The 20,139-nt window shown below is 44.6% G+C and overlaps 2 protein-coding genes across 3 annotated transcripts; both read left to right on the top strand.

Annotated features, from left to right (window-relative positions):
* The first annotated feature begins 2,334 nt into the window (after positions 1-2,334).
* On the top strand, positions 2,335-2,911 carry LOC128418359 (adenosine receptor A2b-like). The gene has a single exon (XM_053397955.1). The coding sequence runs from the start codon at positions 2,351-2,353 to the stop codon at positions 2,678-2,680; it is 330 nt and encodes a 109-aa protein (XP_053253930.1). The 5' UTR covers positions 2,335-2,350; the 3' UTR covers positions 2,681-2,911.
* A 5,872-nt stretch (positions 2,912-8,783) lies between these two features.
* RPS19 (ribosomal protein S19) lies at positions 8,784-19,114 on the top strand. Of its 2 annotated transcripts, none has more exons than XM_053397962.1 (6): positions 8,784-8,894; positions 10,419-10,489; positions 14,014-14,114; positions 16,417-16,600; positions 17,324-17,378; positions 19,048-19,114. In XM_053397962.1, the coding sequence occupies exons 2-6, from the start codon at positions 10,419-10,421 to the stop codon at positions 19,072-19,074; spliced, it is 438 nt and encodes a 145-aa protein (XP_053253937.1). In that variant the 5' UTR covers positions 8,784-8,894; the 3' UTR covers positions 19,075-19,114. The 2 variants fall into 2 exon arrangements, with proteins under 2 accessions (XP_053253937.1, XP_053253938.1); XM_053397963.1 differs by having other exon boundaries at positions 8,882-8,916.
* Positions 19,115-20,139: the final 1,025 nt, after the last annotated feature.

The following is a 20,139-nucleotide window of genomic DNA, read 5'->3' on the forward strand; positions in this document are numbered from 1 at the left end:
GGCAGGCAGGGAAAGACCGTGGGCAAGAGAAGAAGCAATGCGGTAGAGAGGTAAAGAGAAGGAAGCTGGCAGTCATACCTGGGGGAGGGAAAAGGCTGGATGGAGTCAGGCAAGGGAGCAGCAGTGAGTGAGGAGAGCTGGTGCGAACAATAATAATAAATTTAATAATATTTTTTTATTTGTATCCTGGCCAAGGCCGGGCTCAGAGTGGCTAACATCATAAAAACAACACAATAAGCATAAAAACAGACATCAATTAATTCAAATACGTCTTAAAATTAATTCAGACAAGTTGAAATCTGGGCAGGTGGCAATTAACAGGGTGGAATTGAGAGTGGTTAATAATTGCCAGGACCAACTGTTTCCACTGATCATACAAGGACCTCCTGTGAGTGGGTTGGGGGCCTCCTTCGGGCTTGTTTTATACAAAGGAAAGTAAGTCAACCTGCATCCCCCCCCCCCAAGGCCTGGCGGAACAGCTCTGTCTTGCAGGCCCTGCAGAAAGATGTCAAATCCCGCAGGGCCCTGGTCACTTGTGGGTGAGCATTCCACCAGGCCGGGGCCACGTCCAAAAAGGCCCTGGCTCTAGTCGAGGCCAGTCTAATTTCCCTGGGGCCCAGGATCTTCAAGGTGGTGTTGTTAGCAGACCCTAAGGACCAGAAGAGGCGGTCCCGTAGGTACGAGGGTCCTAGGCCGTATGGGGCTTTAAAGGTTAAAACCAGCACCTTAAACCTCATCCTGTACTCCACCAGGATCCAGTGCAGCTGGTATAGCACTGGGTGAATGTGATCCTGCAGCAGGGACCCCATAAGGAGTCTCGCCACGGCATTCTGCACCCGCTGGAGTTTCTGGGTCAGTTTCAAGGGCAGCCCCACGTAGAGTGAGTTACAATAATCAAGCCTGCAGGTGGCCGTCGCATGGATTACAGTGGCGGGATCAGGGCAAGAGAGGTAAGGAGGAGATGGAAACATGCCGCCTTTGTTGTAGCTGTAACCTGCGCCTCCATAGAAAGGGAGGCGTCAAAGATTACACCCAACAACCAGGATCTTTGCGGAAATGCAATTGGTGGGGAGGGTGACAAAAGCCAGGAAAAGTTAATGGGAAGGAGCTCAGAGGCAGAGCTTCTGACTTGCATGCAGAAGACCCCTGCTTCAATTTTCTCACCTGAAACCCTGGAGAGCCACAGAAAGTCAGTGCAGGGAATACTAAGTTAGCCAGAAGGCAGCTTTCTAGGTTCCTGATTCCTAATCAGGATCAATTCACACAACTGAGACAGTGTAGTGCAGTACTTAACCTGGGGCCTGAGAGATCAGGATTCGAATCCCCATTTGGCCACCAGGCGACCTTGGGCCAGTCATCGTAATCTCTACCTAACCTACCTCACAGGGTTGTTGTGAGGAGAAAACATGAGAAAGGGGAGAAGCATGTAGCTCCTTGAAGTTACGGTGTGATATATAAAATAAATAATAAACTAGCTCCTTCCAACCCGTTTACAGGGTAACTGTAAAAGCAGTTCCCAAAATGTGTCACACACACACACGCGCACACACACACACACAGAGTGCTGGTTGGGGAGTGTAAACATACATAAATGTGTGTGTGTGTGTGTGAATGAACACGTGAAATCCAAAAGCTAAGAGCCACCTGCAAGGACGGGAGACTCCACTCTACATTTCCCATAGGACGCATTTGAAGTGTGGATGCCTGGAGCTTTGGATTTGTGGGTATTCTAAATTCTAAAAGAGATAGCTCAGTCGGTAGAGCGTGAGCCTCTTAATCTCAGGGTTGTGAGTTTGAGCCCCACATCGGGCAAAAGGATTCCTGCATTGCAGGGGGCTGGACTTGATGACCCTCGTGGCCCCTTCCAACTCTACCATGCTGTGGTGCTATGAGAAGCTCTGATAATTCCCATCTGTAATACATTTGTGTGTGTGTGGCTAGTACTGCCACTGCTTCCACACATCCCATTTCATTTAAGCTCTCGCATTGATTGCCTTACCTCAGAGACGTGCTTCCCTAATCCACGAGCATTAAATGATCCACATAAAAAGCCATATTGTGCCTGGGCTGATCTGATCTGTTTGCTAGCAGAACACTCAGCAAACAGAGACAGGTTCAGATTATCGATAGCAGGGCAGAGCTGGGACTGCCACATAAGGGAAGGATGTGTCATAAGACACACAGAGAATGATGTCTGAACGTGGATCCTTGATGTTCCATGTAGATCAAAGAGAAGAAACTGTCCCATGCCTGGTTCCTGGTGGGAACCATTCTGCTGAAGGAGGACCTTCCTCTGCAGGGACAACAGAATTACTGTGCTGAAAGGCCGTTTACAATAACAACAACCTTCATGGACATGTATTTTGGTTTCGTGGTTCTTGAGGGGGTCCTGGCGGTGGCCATTATCTCCATCAACCTGCTGGTTTGTGCCACTGTCTACCTGCACAAGGAGCTGAGATGCATCACCAACTACCTGATCGTGTGCCTGGCAGTGGCCGACCTTGGTGTGGGAGCCCTGGCCATCCCCTTCTCAATGGTACTCAGCATGGAGTATGTCCTCTGTTTCTACACGTGCCTCTTCCTCACTTGCTTCCCACTGGTCACCACCCAGTTCTCTATCCTCCTCCTGCTGGTCATTGCCATCAACGCCCACCTGAAGATCAAGCTGCCCAACAGGTAAGCCAAAGGCTCTTTCTTCAGCATCCAGCCTGTGAAACTGAGTGAGTGCATGTGAGCCAACAACATCCATGCACATGACCAACTTCTTAGGGGTTCTGCAAATGCTGGTGCATCATTTATGCTAGTGGTTCCCAACCTTTTTTTCCCCATGGACCATTTGAAAATTGCTGATGGTTCTGGTGGACCACTCAAATGATTTTTCTGCCAGTTGTAGCAATGGCAATGTATTGTGCTCGATGCTATCTGCTTTGTAATTGCATTTTTATTGCTTCTTTTATTTCTCATTTTGTATTTTACTGTGTTACCATTTGCATTGCATAGAATTCTGCTTGTAACAATAAAACTCAAGAAATAAAAGAAGCAGTAAAAATACAGTTCAAAATCTATATGAATATATAATTATTTCATTTCATAAAATTTATACATGACTTGACTGTAAAAAGAAAACCCTCAAAGCAGTTTACAAAAAGATAAAAACAGTAAAATCAAGAAAAAATTACAGCTGTACTTTAAAAAAGACAAAATACTAAAACAGGTAAAAATTACCCTGACTTTCTAAGCATCTGGGTAGCCTTGTCTAAAGAATGTTTTTAGATGATGTGATTAGAGTAGCAATGGAAGAGCTACTAATGGAGGCAGCACTTGTTTGTTGACCATAGACAAATGACACCTGACTCCATAGTCACATGACACTCACAAGGATTATTTTCTGGACAGCTACGCCGTGCACGTGAAGAAGGGAGGGATGGTGATCATTGTGATCTTCTGCTGGCTGCTGTCTCTGCTGATAGGTCTCTCACCAATGATGGGCTGGAACCGCTTCCAGCACTATGTGGAGACCAGCAACAAGACGCTGCCTTTCAGCTTCCCTTCCGAGAGGACGGCCATCGTCATCATCGCCCGCGACCTGCCTTACGGGGGCTTCCTCTCCAAGGTCTATCCACGCCAAGAGAACCTCAGCTACTCTGAGATCCACAGCGGACACCTGGGCCTCTGTTCCTTCACCTCCATTTTCAGCCCTGAGTACGTGGTCTATTTTAACTTCCTGATCTGCACCCTGCTGCCCTTGGCCGCCATGTTGGGCATCTATGCTGACCTCTTCCGGGTAGTCCGCGGCCACTTCCAGTCGCAGGCTCCTTGGCCAGGCAAGAAAAGGGAGTTGCAGATGGCCCGCACCCTCTTCCTCTTGGTGGGAGTCTTTTGCATGTGCTGGATCCCGCTGCATGTCATTTACTGTGTCCAGCTATTGTGCCCCGACTGCCAGCGCTATGAGTCACTGAACCGCCTGGCTGTGTTGCTCTCCCACCTGAATTCCTTGGCCAACCCGCTAGTTTATGCCCTGAGGAAGAAAGACTTTGGGCTAGCCCTCCGATCTGTATTCCTCCACCGTGTTCTGCACTGGCCCAGGCTGAAGGCCTGCTTTTGTCCCAACCCCAAAGTCCACCCCCAGCCCTGAAGGAGGACAGAGCGCCACTCCTTCTAATAGCAGACTAAGTTGGTGAGTGCCGACAACAACAGAGCCAAAAACAGGTCCAATGAGGGCGGGTTCACGTTACCCTTTGCACAGGTGTTCCCACCTTGGCTACAGACAAATTGGGAATGGCTTCAAGGACTTATAGTATGCCTGGATAGCTAAGTCGGTTAGAGTGTGGTGCTGATAATGCCAAGGTTGCAGGTTTGATCCCCGTATGGGACAGACAAGTACCTATTCCTACATTACAGGGGGATGGACTAGATGATTCACAGGGTCCCTTCCAACTCTACAATTCTATGACTCCAGTTGGTGTGAAGCTGGTTTGAGAAACACCACAGCCAACAGCAGCCTTTTATAACGAAGTACAGTCCCAGTGGTCATTTCTCCTCTGGTATACGTGCACACGATTTGACTGCGAAACACCATGGTGCATCTGCAGCAGCACAACTGGATGCCTTCATCTGCCCCAGCTGCAACAAAACATGTCACTCCTGCATCGGCCTCTACAGCCAGAGTGGGCACTGCAAACGTCAAAGAGTTTGACCTCACCCCCAAAGATGAACTCCTCCTCCCCAAGACCGATAGATGCCAAACAACAGGATACATAGGCATTTTGGATGCAGGTTCTGCCAAGACAAGATTAAAAACCCAGCACGAACTGCAGTCAGTGCACAGTAATTGTTAGTATGTAGGCAGTCTGAGAAACAGGAGGCGAGCTATTAATATGCTCAGGGGAACTCTTTTGAGGTTTTACAGAATGACTTTTTTTTGCTAAAAGCAAGCAAGCAAACCACCACCAACAATCTGGGCAAAAAACTCCAAAACCAGCCCAATGTGGACTAGACTTAATCAGTAGCCACAATATGCTGAATGCCGGGCATGGGAGAGATTCGGTTCAGTTTGCATTTATAGGCAAACCTACCTAATTTGCATTTTCTGAAACAATCTGTGCACTGAAGCAGCTGTCCTTTGAAATCTGCACTTCTCGGAGTTTGCAGTTCTCCAGCCCAGCGATGCGTACAAAAATGTATATGCCAGGGTAAAGTGTGCATAAAAATGTATATTGCAAAAAATGTATTATGTAAGGGAATTGCTTTAGAAAAATGTCTTTGCTGGGCAAAATTGCATCCAGAAATGTGTGTATTAGGAGAAATTCACATTAAATTGCTGTCGATTTTCATGAAGACGTAAGTATAGAGAGCAGACTGATGTGGAAATGTGGAGAACTGACCTTAAAGAGTGGAAAAGTGAGAAACCGAAATTGCCAGATTCACCAATCACTTGTTGAATGGCAATTGGAAAGAAAAATGGAAAAGCACCATGTGCATGCAATGCCCTAGGTCCCAGGATTCTTTGTGGGATGTGCTTTAACTGTGCAGTGTGTATGCAGTCAGTATGCAGCCTGGGGGCATGTGGGGCAGTCCACACAGCTCTAACCACTGACCACCCTTCAGCATTTGCCCCCTGAAGCAGTTGCTACACTCTGCCCCCCTGGTAGGGCCAACTCTACCCACCAACCACCATCCATAACTATGTCCCTGCCTGTCCCCTTGGTCCAATCTACACCACTGCCCAGGAGGAGAGGGCAAGGCAAGGTTGAGGCTCTTCCTCCTTCTCTGTTCCCCTGGAAAGCAGGAGGAGCAGGGCCAGAGGGCACTGGGAATTGACCGTGAGGTCCTTCCTGTGTGGCAGACCTGACAATGCCCAGCAGCGATGCTGCCTCTGAATAAGCCAATGAAGACAAGACTTTAATAAGAGCCTTTAATTACGGTGAAGCTGAAAGAATTTTTGTCAGGTGCAGCTTGTCAAACCAGAGTGGGAAAAGCTGGTACCTGGTGAAATTTCCTCTTCTGTGTGATGTGAACATTTAAAGGCACAAGAGGAGCCCAATTCTCCTTTGTCCCTCGCCTCCCTCCCTTTGTGCGTCTCCTCTACCTTTGGGCACCATCAGCTAAGTGCAATTGAGAGAGGCCCACTTAAGACAGCAATAGGAAAATCGCTTCCACCCACAAAGCAATTATTGAAAATGAGGGAGCTGAACTGCAGAGAGCTATTGAATATTGCGGCATTAAAGCACATAATGGACATCAGGAACTGTTGATAAACCCATTATTTAAACAAAGACTGTGGCTCGGCCCTTGGTATTTTTAGAACCTTAAATTAAGCTAATGAAATTGATTCTGTTTAAAACTCGGCGCAAGAAACCTCACTTTTTATCTATGGAGGTAAAATAGTCAAGAAGGAAAAGAACCATGGAAAATTTGGAAGGAGCAGGTATGAGAGAAAGCTAGTTTCAGTTATTGATTGTTGGTTCTCGTGATGCCCAGGTTGCTTCTGCAATCTCCAGTCCACGAATAATTTTGGTCCAGGGTTATCCGTGTGTGATAAAGTTCTCCTCATGAGAATTGCTACCTCTATTATTATTAATATTAATATTAATATCAGCAGCAGCAAGTCTATGTGTCTCTTGGAGCTATGACACAGGCATAAATCACATTTGTGTGGCAAGCTTCAAAAGTTAATTGCCACCTGTTGCTGCTATCAAATATAAAAAACGGGGCACCTTTTCCTCATGGAAATGAAGGCAATTGATAGGGAAACTGTAGCTCAGCCCAGATTGAGCAATGTGCAATTCCTCTGCCAGGGGATAATTTAATGTGCCTTTTAAGCAATGTAATGAGACTGGAGTTGTAATGGGGTATAAAAAAACAAATGGAACTGGCCAGTCTTATTTTTCTTGTGCTCTTGCCTGTATTTTGAGGGAACCTGTGCCGATCCAAAACATTTTGCTACCTGGAGTAGAGCCCAAGTGCCCTTTCCCTCTGGAAAAAGAGGTACCAGAACTCACAATGAACACCTTCCCTCGTTCTCTCGGAATGGCAACCTGAGAGTTGTTGGAACTGAATTCTGGCGAGTTCCAGCTGAGGGGAGAAAAAAAGAAGTCCTGGTGCTACACAAATCATAGAATCATAGAACTGTAGAGTTGAAAGGGACCCTGAGGATCATCTAGTTCAATTCCCTGCAGTGCAGGAATACACAGCTGCCCATTCAAGGATCAAACTTGCAATCTTGGTGATATCAGCACCATGCCCTAAGCAATTGAGCTATCCAGGCTGAAGCATGTTGCTTCTCCCTGCTGCATGGTAGGGCTGGTCCTGGATTGGACCAGATTAAGGAGGGCATAAATTCTCTATTTAAATGTCTGTCCAGTTTAAAGAACAATAAGAGAAAGCAGTGGCCCTGAAGTTGTTCATCAACTGCAGATGAAAAGAAGACTGACTAGGTAGAAGCTAGTCAGACTAGACTAGGTAAAAACCTATGCAGATGCTCAAATTTCCTCTAGCCTCTAAGGCCTGCAATTTCAAGAATCTTCTATAAAAATGAATGCATTACCGTAACTGAAAAGGAAAGGTCAGGAGAACCAAATCTCTTCAGAACATTTGGAGATTATTTGAAATGTGTACAACAGACATTCCAAAAGCTTTTGTGCCTTTCGTAATTTGTAGTCTACAAGCCCAAGAAGGTGCCAGAGTAATAAATGTATTGTCACTCAAAAAAGTTGCATATGGTGATGGAGTACAAGCAGACCACAGGAAAACCGAATTAATTCTTTGCATCAGTCTTCACTGCAAAGGTTGCACACACACAAATGCTTGACTACTTTTTTTCTGGAAGAATGTCTGAAGAAGTCAAATACAGGTAACAAAGAGATGAAGCAGCATGGTTAATGGAGAGAGTAAAAATTAGCAACCTGCTGGGTTTGGATGACACATAGCCAAGAATCCCATAAGAGTCTCGAATCTATGCAAATTCCTTTCAGTCCTTTGGCAACACCAATTTTTAAAAAGCATCCCGAGAAGCAGAGAAACCCATTAAGCCTAACCCGCCTAAGCAAATTGGTAGATAGCACTACATGTATTAAAGCCAGAAATATTAAATATATAGGCAAAGAAGTATAGCTGAATAAAAATCTGTATATTTTCTGCAACGGGAAGGCGATGCAATAATTCTTTAAGAGTACGTAAGTCACCTTGCACACGTTTTGAATGGGGTTCCAAGGTTGTTTTGGCAGTTGTAACGGTAGTTTTTATTACTTCCCTAGCAACCAGGTTAACAAAAAAGCTTGTGAGCACCTTAAAAACTTCGGCTAATATATTAATATTGTGGACATAAGATTTCAAAACACTTTTAGCTTGTTCTGGAAATACCATTATTAAAAAATTTGCCTTATTTCGTCTGTTGTTATAATTGTTTATCTTTATTTATTTTAGCTTATAATGTATACAAACTTTATCCTCCCAAAAAAAATCTCAACAAATTTATATAAGTATTATTATTAATAATAAAAGCAATAACCTGTATCACCTGCAAACCTGTTTCCTCTATAAAGCACCAATCAACGCTCAAGTCAAAAGAAAAAGTGAGATTCTAACACCCCTCCACCCACTAAATTACTCACGAGGCAAACGATGGAGACTGGGCTAGACCAACTTCCGCCCTTTTGTGGGCGAAGTACAAAACGCTTCCGCAGCTTCCGCTTCCGCCGCTGAGGTGTGTGAGCGGGGGTTAGAACTAAAAGGCGGCGCCATGCTCCTCCCGCGCGCCGCGGTGATTGGGCGCCCCAAGTCTCGCGGCCCACTATTGGCTTACAGAACCTCGCGACGCCCGGAGCCCTTGTGAGTAGCGGGTGGGTAACCCCTCTCGCTCTCTTTTTTTCCTGGAGCGCAGCGGCAGGAGCACGGTGAGCGGCCTCGGGGAGCGTGGTGGGTAGGCCTGGGTCCTCTCGGGGAAGGGCGTTCGGCGCGCCCGAAGGCTGGCGGCCCAGTCTCCCGCCGCCCCTGGTCCGACTGGCCTGGCGTCCCCCGTCCCACTGGGCCAAGAGCGTGTGGACGGGGATGCTCTTCCAGGAGGCGCGCGGGGTGGCGGGGAGCCGGCTTCCATGTCTCATGAGGCGGAAGAGGACGGACGAGGGCCTGGCTTGCGCTAAAAGTCCCGTGTTCTCGTTACCAAAACCATAATAAAGTATACATTTCCCCCCCAAATCGCCACGTCAACTTTAAAATGTGCTTTGGGCACAAGGCGAAGAAAATTTATGTATTATTACTTGAGATAACAAAATTCCGTTTTCCAAATTGTGCGTCAAATTTAAAATGTGCTTTGCGTTATGCCCTTGGGCACAAGGAAAAGAAACTTCTTTCTATCATATACATATTTTTTACATTTCCAAAACTTAGGACAGGCTAAAAGAAATGCATGGTGAAATAGTGTGTATGGTTTCTTAGAATTCGTTCCCTCTGTTTTCATTGGAGCCTAGTCCTAAGTAAAGTTTTGCACAGGATTGCTTCCGCCATGTTTAATTCTGTGTATGTTTACTTGGAAGTAAAGCCTGCTGGTATAAAATTAGTTATAAGGTTTTTATTTCCCATTGATCCACACCTATGGAAGAGATAAAAAAAAATTAAAATGGGCCTGGGTTGGAGAAGATTTAAAAGGGGAGAATGTAATTGTTATTACTTTGTTTCGTAAAAATGCTTCGTAAATGCCTTAAACTAGAATATACAGGAAACCTGTAGGCATTTCAAAACTAGGAATAGAAATGTTCTCCCTGCTGCAGCCTTCGTCCATTTTAAACAAAAGTAAAATAAATAAAATAGGCATTATTGTTGATAATAAAGTTGTCGTTGGGTTGTATGGTGTGCTGCAGAGTAAAATGCACAAAGCACCTTGGCCTAAATATGTATAAATACTTCAGTAAGTATGAACCACCAACCATATTCTAAGATGCAGCTCAGAATTTGATAGACGTGGTACAAATGGAAAAGAATGTGAAGGAAATGCAAGTGTAGGAGCAAATGCAGATTGATGGGGTTTGATGGATATTGCGTTGATGCCCTATAGCTCTTGAATTCCTGACTTGTAGCAGAGGTCAGAAAATACTTCTCTTGCAGCTGTTCCTTCTCTGGCTGGTGGATGGGGCCAGGTTTGTTGTGATTTTTGCCATAATGTTCTTCCTGGGAGGCAGCCTTCCATTGGTCCTTGGGATGGTTACAGAGGTCAAAATGTGCCTCCTTTCAGCTCTGGTTAAACTTCCTAAAGGTGAGCACTTCAGGTAGGGTTCTCCCTCCCCCCCCCAACTCAAAAGCTTGCCACGACTTTGCTTGGTCTTAATATTGCCCAACTGGGTGTATTCGGAGTTCCCCCTGCTCCTGAACTGGCATTAATGCATACTGGTCTTTGCTGCTTCCCCCACCCCTCTCTTCTGTAGATGCCTGGAGTAACCGTAAAAGACGTGAACCAGCAGGAATTTGTGAGGGCCCTTGCAGCCTTCCTCAAAAAGTAAGTTGCCTGAAAAATGAATTGGCAGTTAAGAGCTAGTCCCATGGATTTGATAAGGGGATTAACTGCACTTGTTAGTTAAAAAGAAGGGAGCACAGTCTACCTGCCCTCTTCTGCTAATTGCTTTGTGTATGTATGTATGTATGTCTTTATTGTGCTAAGAGTGCAACACTTAGCCAAATCTTTGGTGTAGCGATGGCTCATTTAATGGAGCAGTCTGTCTAGTAACATAATTTTAAAAGGGTGCTTAGGTGCAGCTAGTTGTGCCAGAATGAGGATTGCGAATAAGAACCCGAAGTCATTGAAAGCTTTGCAGTGTGGATAGATGGCATCTTGTGGACGGCTGGGGTTCCTGATTTCAGCAAATATCCTTTTAGGAACAGGACATTTGTTTTGATGTTTATACATTCATGAGTCTTGGCAGACACAATGCTTGAAGGGAGCCCCCCCCCCCCGTAAAACTAAACTTTAAAAAATAAACAGTGACTTGCCCATTTAATCAGTGATACCCTTTTATCTGATCAGGTTTTATTCAATCTAAATGTAGTCTTCAGCATGCCTTGTGGGATCTGTAAGTGGAAGTGCAGTTGTCCAGGCCATCTTTTGTCCTGAGCACAGATGCATCATTTGCCTCGTTCCTGGGTGTGACTGTAGATGCAGCTGTTCATCACTTAGTTGTATCTGACTGTTTTCTTCACAAGGTAGAGACTATGTGTTAGTTTTTAGATAGTTTTAAGGTAGATTGTGCTTTGCTTTGGCAGCCTTGTGGCAACAAACAAGGCGGATGATAAACTTTCAAATAAATAGAAGAGAAGCAGGGATAAAAGAGAGACACTAATGGGACAAAGGCTAAACTTGCTCTTTGTTCCTCCATCCAAACTCCAGGTCCAGGGTGGGTGTTGTCTTCTCTTGATTTTGTTCATGGTAGCAGCCTGTGCACTTGGAGGTACTAGAACTCAAATGGAACCATTAAGAACAGACTCGGTTCTCATCCATTTCTCATCTGCCTAGCCCTCCCCTGGGTTCTGTTTTACGGTCACAGCTTTATTTTTATTATTCTGACCTGCCTTTTTTCATGATTGGATTCAAGGCAGTTTACAGATAAAAACAATAACTCTTTAAAACATAGAAAAACCAATAATTAAAAATAGAATTAAACATTGATATAATTGAAACTATATACAACATATATAAAATCTGTTTGAAACATACCAGTAATTACAATAAAAGCAGCACAGCACCAGCCCACCCTTTCATTAAAAGCAGTTAATTCCCGAAGGACCGTTGGAATTGTTGACAGCAAGGAGGGAGCCAGCCTAGCTTCTCTAGGGAGGGAGTTCCAAAGTCAGAGCAGCCACCGAGAAGGCCTTCTCCTGCATCCCCACCAAGCATGCCTGAGATTGTGGCGGGACAGAAAGAAGAGCCTTCCCAAAAGATCTCAAAACCCAGGCAGGTTCACATGAGGGAATACTGTCTTTCAGGTACTTTGGACATACAGTGGTACCTTGCAAGACGAATGCCTCGCAAGACGAAAGGGTTTTTCGTTTTTTGAGTTGCTTCGCAAGACGATTTTCCCTATGGGCTTGCTTCGCAAGACAAAAACGCCTTGCGAGTTTGTTTCCTTTTTTCTTAAAACCGCTTGAAGAGGTGCAGTTGTGACTGACCATGCTTCGCAAGACGAAAAGACTCGTGGAACGAATTAATTTCGTCTTGCGAGGCACCACTGTAAGCCATGTGGGGCTTTACAGGGGATAACCAGCACTTTGAATTGTGCCCAGAAATAGACCAATAGCCAGTGGAGTTGTTCCTAGTATAACCAGTCTCATAACCAGCCCCGGTCAACAATCTAGCTTCAGCTCTTAGAGCCAATGGACATTTCTGAGCACTTTTCAAAGGCAGCCCCATGGTAGAGTGTGTTACAGTAATCCAGATTACTGTAAACCCTGAAACCACACATTCTAATAGCTTACCCCAAAATAGGATATTGGAGGCTGGCCAATAATTATCCGGTAAAGTGGAATTCAGGGAGGACTTTTTCAATAGGGTCACTATAACCACTGCCTTCAGCCAGTCTGCTGTTGGCCTTTTTGATGAGCCAGATAGGGCAAAGATCTAGCACACATATGGTAGCTCTCACATTTCCAGGCTATATAACTTGAAAAGTATCCATTAACACTGGACTCGTATCAGTTATAGCATCCAAGTCAGGACAGTTCTGAGCAATTTTGTCAGCGAAGCGCTTGAGCAAGTAGTTCACAGTGGGCCATTGAGTGGTCCACGTTTTCATGTGGGCCTACGTGTGAGAGACCCCTGACCACTCAAAACAGCTCTACAGGATGGCTCTTCGCTGACACAAGAATAGGTCTTCAAAGAAGAGATTCTAGCCTGTGTTTGGTCAGGCTTATTCCAAGTTTTCTGCCAATATCAAGCTACACATCTTCAAATACACTCAAACGCAGCAGACTGCAGGAGAGGGCACCTGGTCAGGGGGGTGCAGTCATGATAGACCACTGCGATTCTGCCCCCCCCCCCGGCCTTGCCGGTGGGCAACTTCAGCTAATCAAGTCTCTTAATTCAAGCCTAATCAGCATGCTTTTGCAGGATCAAGTCCTGGGTAGCTGTTGTATCCCATTCACCGACCTGGCAGCATGTAATGGAACATTGATTAATTAGCTTTTATTTTTATATGGCTATGTTTGTAGGATGACGTTTAGGGTCAGAACAGTCCTTTGAGGATTTGACTAAAGAATAGTGACTCGGCTGGTTTCATAAGTGGTGGTTTCAAATACAAAAGCTATTGCGCTGCCTTACAAGAGGCCTTTCTCCTTTTTTCACAACGGGAGAGAGTTCCTCCTTTGATTCAGGTGTGGGGAACATCCATAGCTCAGTGGTAGAGCATTTGTCTTGCATACAGAAGGTCCCTGGTTTAGAACAGTTCTTTCTCTTTCTTTCATTCTTTCAGAGGTATGTTTTTTTTAAGTTGCCCGACTCTTCAGCCAAAGAAGACTCTTAAAGTGGTTTTCACATCAGTAAAAACAAGACAGGACCCTGCCCTTAGGCTTACGTAAAAGACATGACACAAAAGGAAAGTTAATTGGGAGGGAGTGGGAAATATGCAAACTTAGGTACCAGTTATTTGTTACAAGGTCTACTAATAAACAGCTGGGATTGAAACCAAAAGAAGCCAGAAAGTTGCTGGGCTGCTTGCTTGCATTGTTGGAGTGTCTCTGCCTCCCTTCTCTGCCACAGGTGGCAGGTGACGAGGGAGGAGGGACTGGACACCCCTCATCTCTTTTTGCCTCCCATTTGCTTGATGGAATTCCCCCAGTCAAGTGAAGTCTTAAGGCTGGAAGCTGTTCATGCAGAACATGTGAGGATCTAGCAAATGATAGTTCAGTGAGGCATAGGTTTGAGCACTTGTCTTCTGGTGACGCGCCCTTTGGGCAAAAGTGATAGCTTGGCTGAAATAAAATTACTGCTGCTTATTTGTATGGTGATAACTGGTGTTTGAATTGTTCTTGCAGGTCAGGTAAACTGAAAGTACCTGAATGGGTGGACACAGTCAAGCTAGCCAAGCACAAGGAACTAGCTCCATATGATGAGAACTGGTTCTACACCAGAGCTGGTAAGGAACTGGGCAGATATAGTAACGTGCAAATATGGTGCAACGCCTTACTTTTTAAGAACTTTTTAAGTTCGTAATTGTTTTTAACAATCCATGATTGTCTGCATAAGTGTTGCGTTGCATATTGCACCAGAGGGACCAAGATAGATCCTGCCACTCAGATCTATTAAGGGCGCCACTTTTGGAATGAGAATGTTGTAGGATAAGTGCAGTGCATTAACTCACTGGTTTGGCACCTGACAACTTTATGAAAATGAGATGCAAATTACGTTGATTATATACAGCTAATGGTAATGCTTGCCATTTATACAGCAAAATGTAAGTGCTTGAAGCAGTTCACGTACATTATTAGCAGCAGCATCAATGCACATGTTACTTTATAGGCATTTTATAAGTGAAAATGGGTCACTGCCTCCAAGGAGCTTACAATAAGAGGGATAACATGGAGAGTGAGACATGTAGGACAAAGAGTGGATATGAGCAGATACAGTTAACGTGTAGCATAGTGTCATTATCCCAATAATCCTTAAAATTCCTCATGCCTCTTTATCCAGCATAGTTGAAAATGCTTGAGTTTGGTGTGCAGTTAGGGGGAGTTTGGAGATGACAACTTCTTGGGGGATAGCTAGTGTTCTGCTCAAGGAAATGAGCCCTCTCGGCACCATAAAAGAAAACCATTTACTATTTTCATTGATAGGGCGAGTGTGTCTTCCCTGATGTAGACCATGAACAGTTAACTGTGTGCTTGTGATGGTGCATTGTTAGCTCCCCTGTGCTGGCCACGCCTACTTAGATAGATGACACATTGGATAGACATCATGCAGCATTTACATGTTTCCTTAAGAGCAAGTTACTGGGGTTCTAAAGACATGAATCAGTTGCTTGCTTTTACTTCTTTTTCCAGCTCTCCTGATCTTCTCAAGATTGTTACTAGAGGCCTTGCCACCTCACCGTACCCAATCTCTGTCGGTGCTGGGTGCTGAGGCAGTGCGATTTTTCACAGGCTCAAGTCATGTGCCTTTGGATTTGCTTGCCCATAGAAGGAGGAAGACACAAACAAGTGTTGGTAGCCGGCCAAGCAATCTGTCTTGGTTTTCTTCCCGCCGCCCCCCAAGGCCCAAGATAGTTTTGTTCCTGACTTTAGGCAGCTCCTAGCAACAGTTGGAGAGCTTTAGAGTTGCTCTTTGTGGAGATCTTGCACTGTTCATTCACATGTCGCTAGAATGCCTTCTCAAATGCACACATCTGTTTGTATTCATGGTAAATAACGCAAACCAATTAACTATCTTTTCATGTCTCGCTTTCTAAATGCCCCTCCACTGTGGCGATGATTTACAGGGAAGCGCTAAAGTCCAATGTGCTTTTCTCTCGCAGCACTACCGCAGTGATGTCTATTAAGTGCCGTATTCCCAGATGTTGTCTTGCTGCTGTAACTGTTTTAGCGAAATGAAGGCTTGAGAGGTTGCCTTGCGGCAATATGGCCTTAGGCTGTGTCTGTTTTTGTCTGCTTGAACGGTGGCCTCAAAGGACAAAGCAGGTGGCTCTGTACAAAAGCAGCCATGGCGGTGAAAAGTGCTCTGCCCTCCGTGCTACATTCTGCACTACCCTGTAGTCCTGTTCTAGGTCTAAATTGGGGTTTTTACACCATTTCTTGTTCTCAAGTGATATTAACAGTATGGTGCTCTGTTGTTTCTCTGGAGTTGCCACACTGTGTTCGGCTAAGGTTCCTCCAGCTAGATGATCTTAGGCTGACAACAATTGTGCTCATTAACAGTTCGCATGCTACTGTTGGCTACTTTTGTGTGGTTCCTTTCTTCTTTAACGGGAGTAATGCATTCAAGCATGCAGCCAACTTAGTGTGAGCTCAGAGACTTTGGCTTCTCATTCTGGAGATGTTCCCCAGCTGGAATTGGGAGTTCTCGGCTCGTATATCACACTGCTCAAATAAGTACACCAGCCTTCTTCAGATCAGTGCCCTCCAGATATTTGGAGCTACAAACCTGTTTCAGCTCCAGCCAGCAGAGCTGATGGTTAGGAATGGTGGAAGACTTTCTCGGAGACATCTGAAGGGCACCAGGTTTGAGAAGCGTGGAGTACCCTATTCCTGTGAGTAAAAACATGAGTGGTGTGCAAGGCAACCTTTTGAACCAGGAGGGTTTTTATAACGGGTCAGTCAGTGTATAGAAAACTTACTTTGCGGCTGTATCTGGTGTAGGAAGACAAAGACAAAATGTTTTGATTGAAATAAACAGGAAGAAGAGTCAGGAAGTGATGTGTTGTTTGTGTTTTGGTTCGTTTGCAGCATCCACAGCTCGCCATCTGTATCTCCGTGGTGGTGCCGGAGTCGGCTCCATGACCAAGATCTACGGGGGCCGCCAGCGCAACGGCGTAATGCCCAGCCACTTCAGCAGAGGCTCCAAGAGCGTTGCTAGGAGAGTGCTGCAGGCTTTAGAAGGGCTCAAAATGGTGGAGAAAGACCAAGATGGGTGAGTCTCGGTACCAAAAGGACGCAGAGAACTTGTGCGACTCGGTAGCCCAAGAATGACACCTATAAGGGAGAAAACTGCTGCAGGGTATCATGCCCGCCTGCCCCACTTGCAAAAACTTCAGGTTGTACTCAACACATTTTTACTTGGAGTAGGATCTCTGAAATCAACAAGCCTAACCACGTCGTGTCCATTGACTTCAGTGGGTCTACTTTGAGTAGGAGTATAATTGCCTACAACCCATAACGTGCCACAGCTGACAACATGCAGAGGTCCGTTCATCAGAACTTGCTTATATTATTCATGATGGCTGCATAGAGCCTTCATGTTCAGAGGCAGTGTTATCACTCAGTATTAGTTACTTGGGAAAACAGCAGAAGGTGGCCATGACCTTTGGCCACCAGGAAGCCTCTGACTAACCATGGATCAGAATTGCTGGACTAGGTGCACCCTTGGTTTCATCAAGGAGAAGCCTTATGTTCACTAAAGGTTCCATCGATCCATACTTTCATGTGTGGATTAGTTATGTGCTTCATTGCCTTTTGGAAGGTGCTGAAGCCTAGTATATTTATGTGGGGCATTTAGGGCTATGGGGTGAGGTTGTACACGTTCCTTGAAAAAGATCATAAATCTGGGTGATGGTAACTAGGGCAGAGAATTGCCCACAGTAGCGACAGAATTGCCTTTCTAAAAATACTGATACTGGTCACTGCTTTCTTTCAGAGGTCGCAAACTTACTCCTCAGGGGCAACGAGATCTGGACAGGATTGCAGGACAGGTAACCTTTTTTTCACATGAATCATTTCTACAAGAGTAGCCGTGTTAGTCTGTTGCAACAACACCAAGGAAAAGCCTTGTGGCACCATAAAGCATTCTTGTAAATAGCTCCCTGCCTGCAAGCCATTAGAATTCTATTCAGGGAACCAACCTGGACATTTTTTTAAAGTCCCACCCCCCTTTTCAAGGCACAGAAAAATAACCTGTTCAACGTGGGCAGGCTAGATTGTGTAAACATTTGCAGATCACTTAATTTTGTAGAGTAGTTTTGCAAAGGTGCCTGTTGCATAAGTTTTATTTAAAATATTTTAGGGTTGCTTTTTGGCATAAGTCTTTCCAATGTGGTTTTACAGTCAAACAATTAAGGAGAAGGAAAACAACAATACAAATTTTTAAATTCTGCTGTTGTTTAGGAAATCACATTCTGAAATAAATGCAAGAGGCTTTAAGATACTAGAAGCATCTTCTGTTTCTGCCACAAAAAACTGTTCTCGGTTGCAGGGTAGGAGAAGGAATGCTGGAAATGAATCATAATTTTTTTCCCAGTTGCTTTGGCTTGAAAGTGTTCCTATTACTTAAAGAATTGCACTATCTTACTTGAAATGCTTCACAACGAAAGGAAAATTGAACAGAGAGTGAGTGAGTTAGGATCAACAACTTGCGAGATCATTTCAGCAAAAGTTCTGCTGTGGCATAAAGCGAATCCCTAGCAGCCTGCCTCTCTTCAAAACTCATTAGAAAGAGCTGTGTTGTGTAGATCTCCGCAGCTTTAGATTTGTTCCTTAAAAATTTACTTGATAATCTCTCCCCAATAAAACTCTTTTTAACAGCCCCAGTGCCATCAGATAAAGTGCCTGAATGATGTTGCATTAACTAGCTCTCTGTTGACATTTACAATGTACTGTGGATGAATTATTCCTCGCAAACGGTTGCCTTTACAAATACATAGAAGTTATTAAGTGCAGCATGTCCAAGCAAGTACCAGAATGAAAAATCACACAGAGTTGATAGATGTCTCTCATTTCTAGCGGTTGAGCTAGACTGTGAATCTGAGTATCTTGAAATTTTCCCTTATCGGTTCTTTCAAAATTACAGCGCTCCATATAAAAAAGAGCACGTTGAAGGAACTCCAGTTCAGCTGCTAGTCAGCCGAGTTCAGTTGGTGACTGAATTTATCGTTATATAATTCTGAAGGGGCAAGCCTTGCGTTCTGTAAGGAGGCATGGATTTCTCATCCAGAAGCTGTGGGTGATGTAGACCAAAATGCGTATGTAGAACCCAGCTCCTCCTAGGCTGTTTTATGTGCCATCTATATAAACTGTCAGTGTTCAGGCCAATGGATTATGCCTTTCTTCATAGAATTGTAGAGTTGGAAGGGGTCCCAGTGGTCATTTAGCCCAACCCGCTGCACTCCACAGACATGACAGGAAGCATGTCATGGTGCTATGTAACATTGAGTTGTGCCTTTTCCCCTGCCAAAGAGCAGCAGCTTTCCCACCTTGGTGTTTTCCAGATGTTTTGGAGTATTACTCCATCATCCCTGCCATTGACACTGCTGGCTGTGGCTGATGGGAGTTGCAGTCCAATACATGTGCAGAAAGTTGGACTAAATGTAAGTCCTGCATGGTTTCCCCCCTCAAATGCAGACCTTTTCTTCTCTTCTTTTCTAGGTGGCAGCTGCAAACAAGAAACATTAAAGTGAATTGCAGTTCAGAAATAAAGTCCTTTATTTACTGATGTTGCGTGTGTTTTTCTGAAGGCTTCACTTCTCCCACCTTACTCCCTGCGCACCCTCCAGTCTTTTTTGTAGTATCTGAATCTTGACCACATAAACTGCCTACCATTTCATAACATAAACCACCAATTCAAACCTTTCTTCGAAACAATGAGGACTAAAATCTTCAGGACGAAAACGTCATGCCAGCTGCAAATATCCCCGCTTACATGGGCAGCTGCAGCTATATGTAAAAAATTTATATGCAAGTGTGGATATAATTACTGCCTTTAAAAAAAGCACTGCCTCCCTGAGAAATACTCTGTGCTCAAGCACAGTTCATTCAGATTAGGGATGCAGTCTTTAATTGCTAGATTAATAAACTAAAGCTCTTGCTGTTGTGGGTCAATTTTAATTGGAGAGAGCAAACTTTAATTTGTTAGAGCTGCTAGTAAGGGCACACTCTTCTTTTAGCTATTTTGCTTCCAAGGTGGAAAAAATATTAAAAGATGGCCTTTCTGAAAGTTCTTATACATATCCTTCAATAGTGAGGTTTTGGTGATTTGAAAATAAAAATTTAATTGGTTAGAAAGCAGAAGATTCTGTAATCAGTTCACAACCCTCTGGTTTGCGCCTGTGTATTCCATATGGAAAACTTATGCTTGTTTGATGAAAACAGTTGCCAAATTTTATTAAAGTAGGTACCTTTGCCCTGCGTTTCCAGTTCAATTTTTGATTATTATTTTTTAGTGGATTAAACCCCTCATCAGAAAATGAATTCTCTTTTGCCACTGTTCTTACATTCTCTGCTGACAACTCGCTTTTAGGTCTTGACTGACCATTTGAGCATCTGGTAGGTGTTGGAACTGAGATGTTAATGTTAGAGTGTGATGCCCTTGCCCCAGACTTCCCTCATGGCAAACTGCTTAAATGTGAGAAATGTATTCAATGAGCGCTATAGGGGACGTGGGTGGCGCTGTGGGTAAAACCTCAGTGCCTAGGATTTGCCGATCATATGGTCGGCGGTTCGAATCCCTGCAATGGGGTG

This window comes from Podarcis raffonei, chromosome 8 (genome assembly GCF_027172205.1).
Source record: "Podarcis raffonei isolate rPodRaf1 chromosome 8, rPodRaf1.pri, whole genome shotgun sequence".
NCBI lineage: Eukaryota > Metazoa > Chordata > Lepidosauria > Squamata > Lacertidae > Podarcis > Podarcis raffonei.

Coding starts and splice junctions, on each gene's coding strand:
- LOC128418359 (XM_053397955.1), top strand. CDS start 2,351: ATGGACATGTATTTTGGTTTCGTGGTTCTTGAGGGGGTCCTGGCGGTG.
- RPS19 (XM_053397962.1), top strand. CDS start 10,419: ATGCCTGGAGTAACCGTAAAAGACGTGAACCAGCAGGAATTTGTGAGG. Junction 10,490..14,013: donor CTTGCAGCCTTCCTCAAAAA/GTAAGTTGCCTG, acceptor TTGTTCTTGCAG/GTCAGGTAAACTGAAAGTAC. Junction 16,601..17,323: donor GTGGAGAAAGACCAAGATGG/GTGAGTCTCGGT, acceptor GCTTTCTTTCAG/AGGTCGCAAACTTACTCCTC.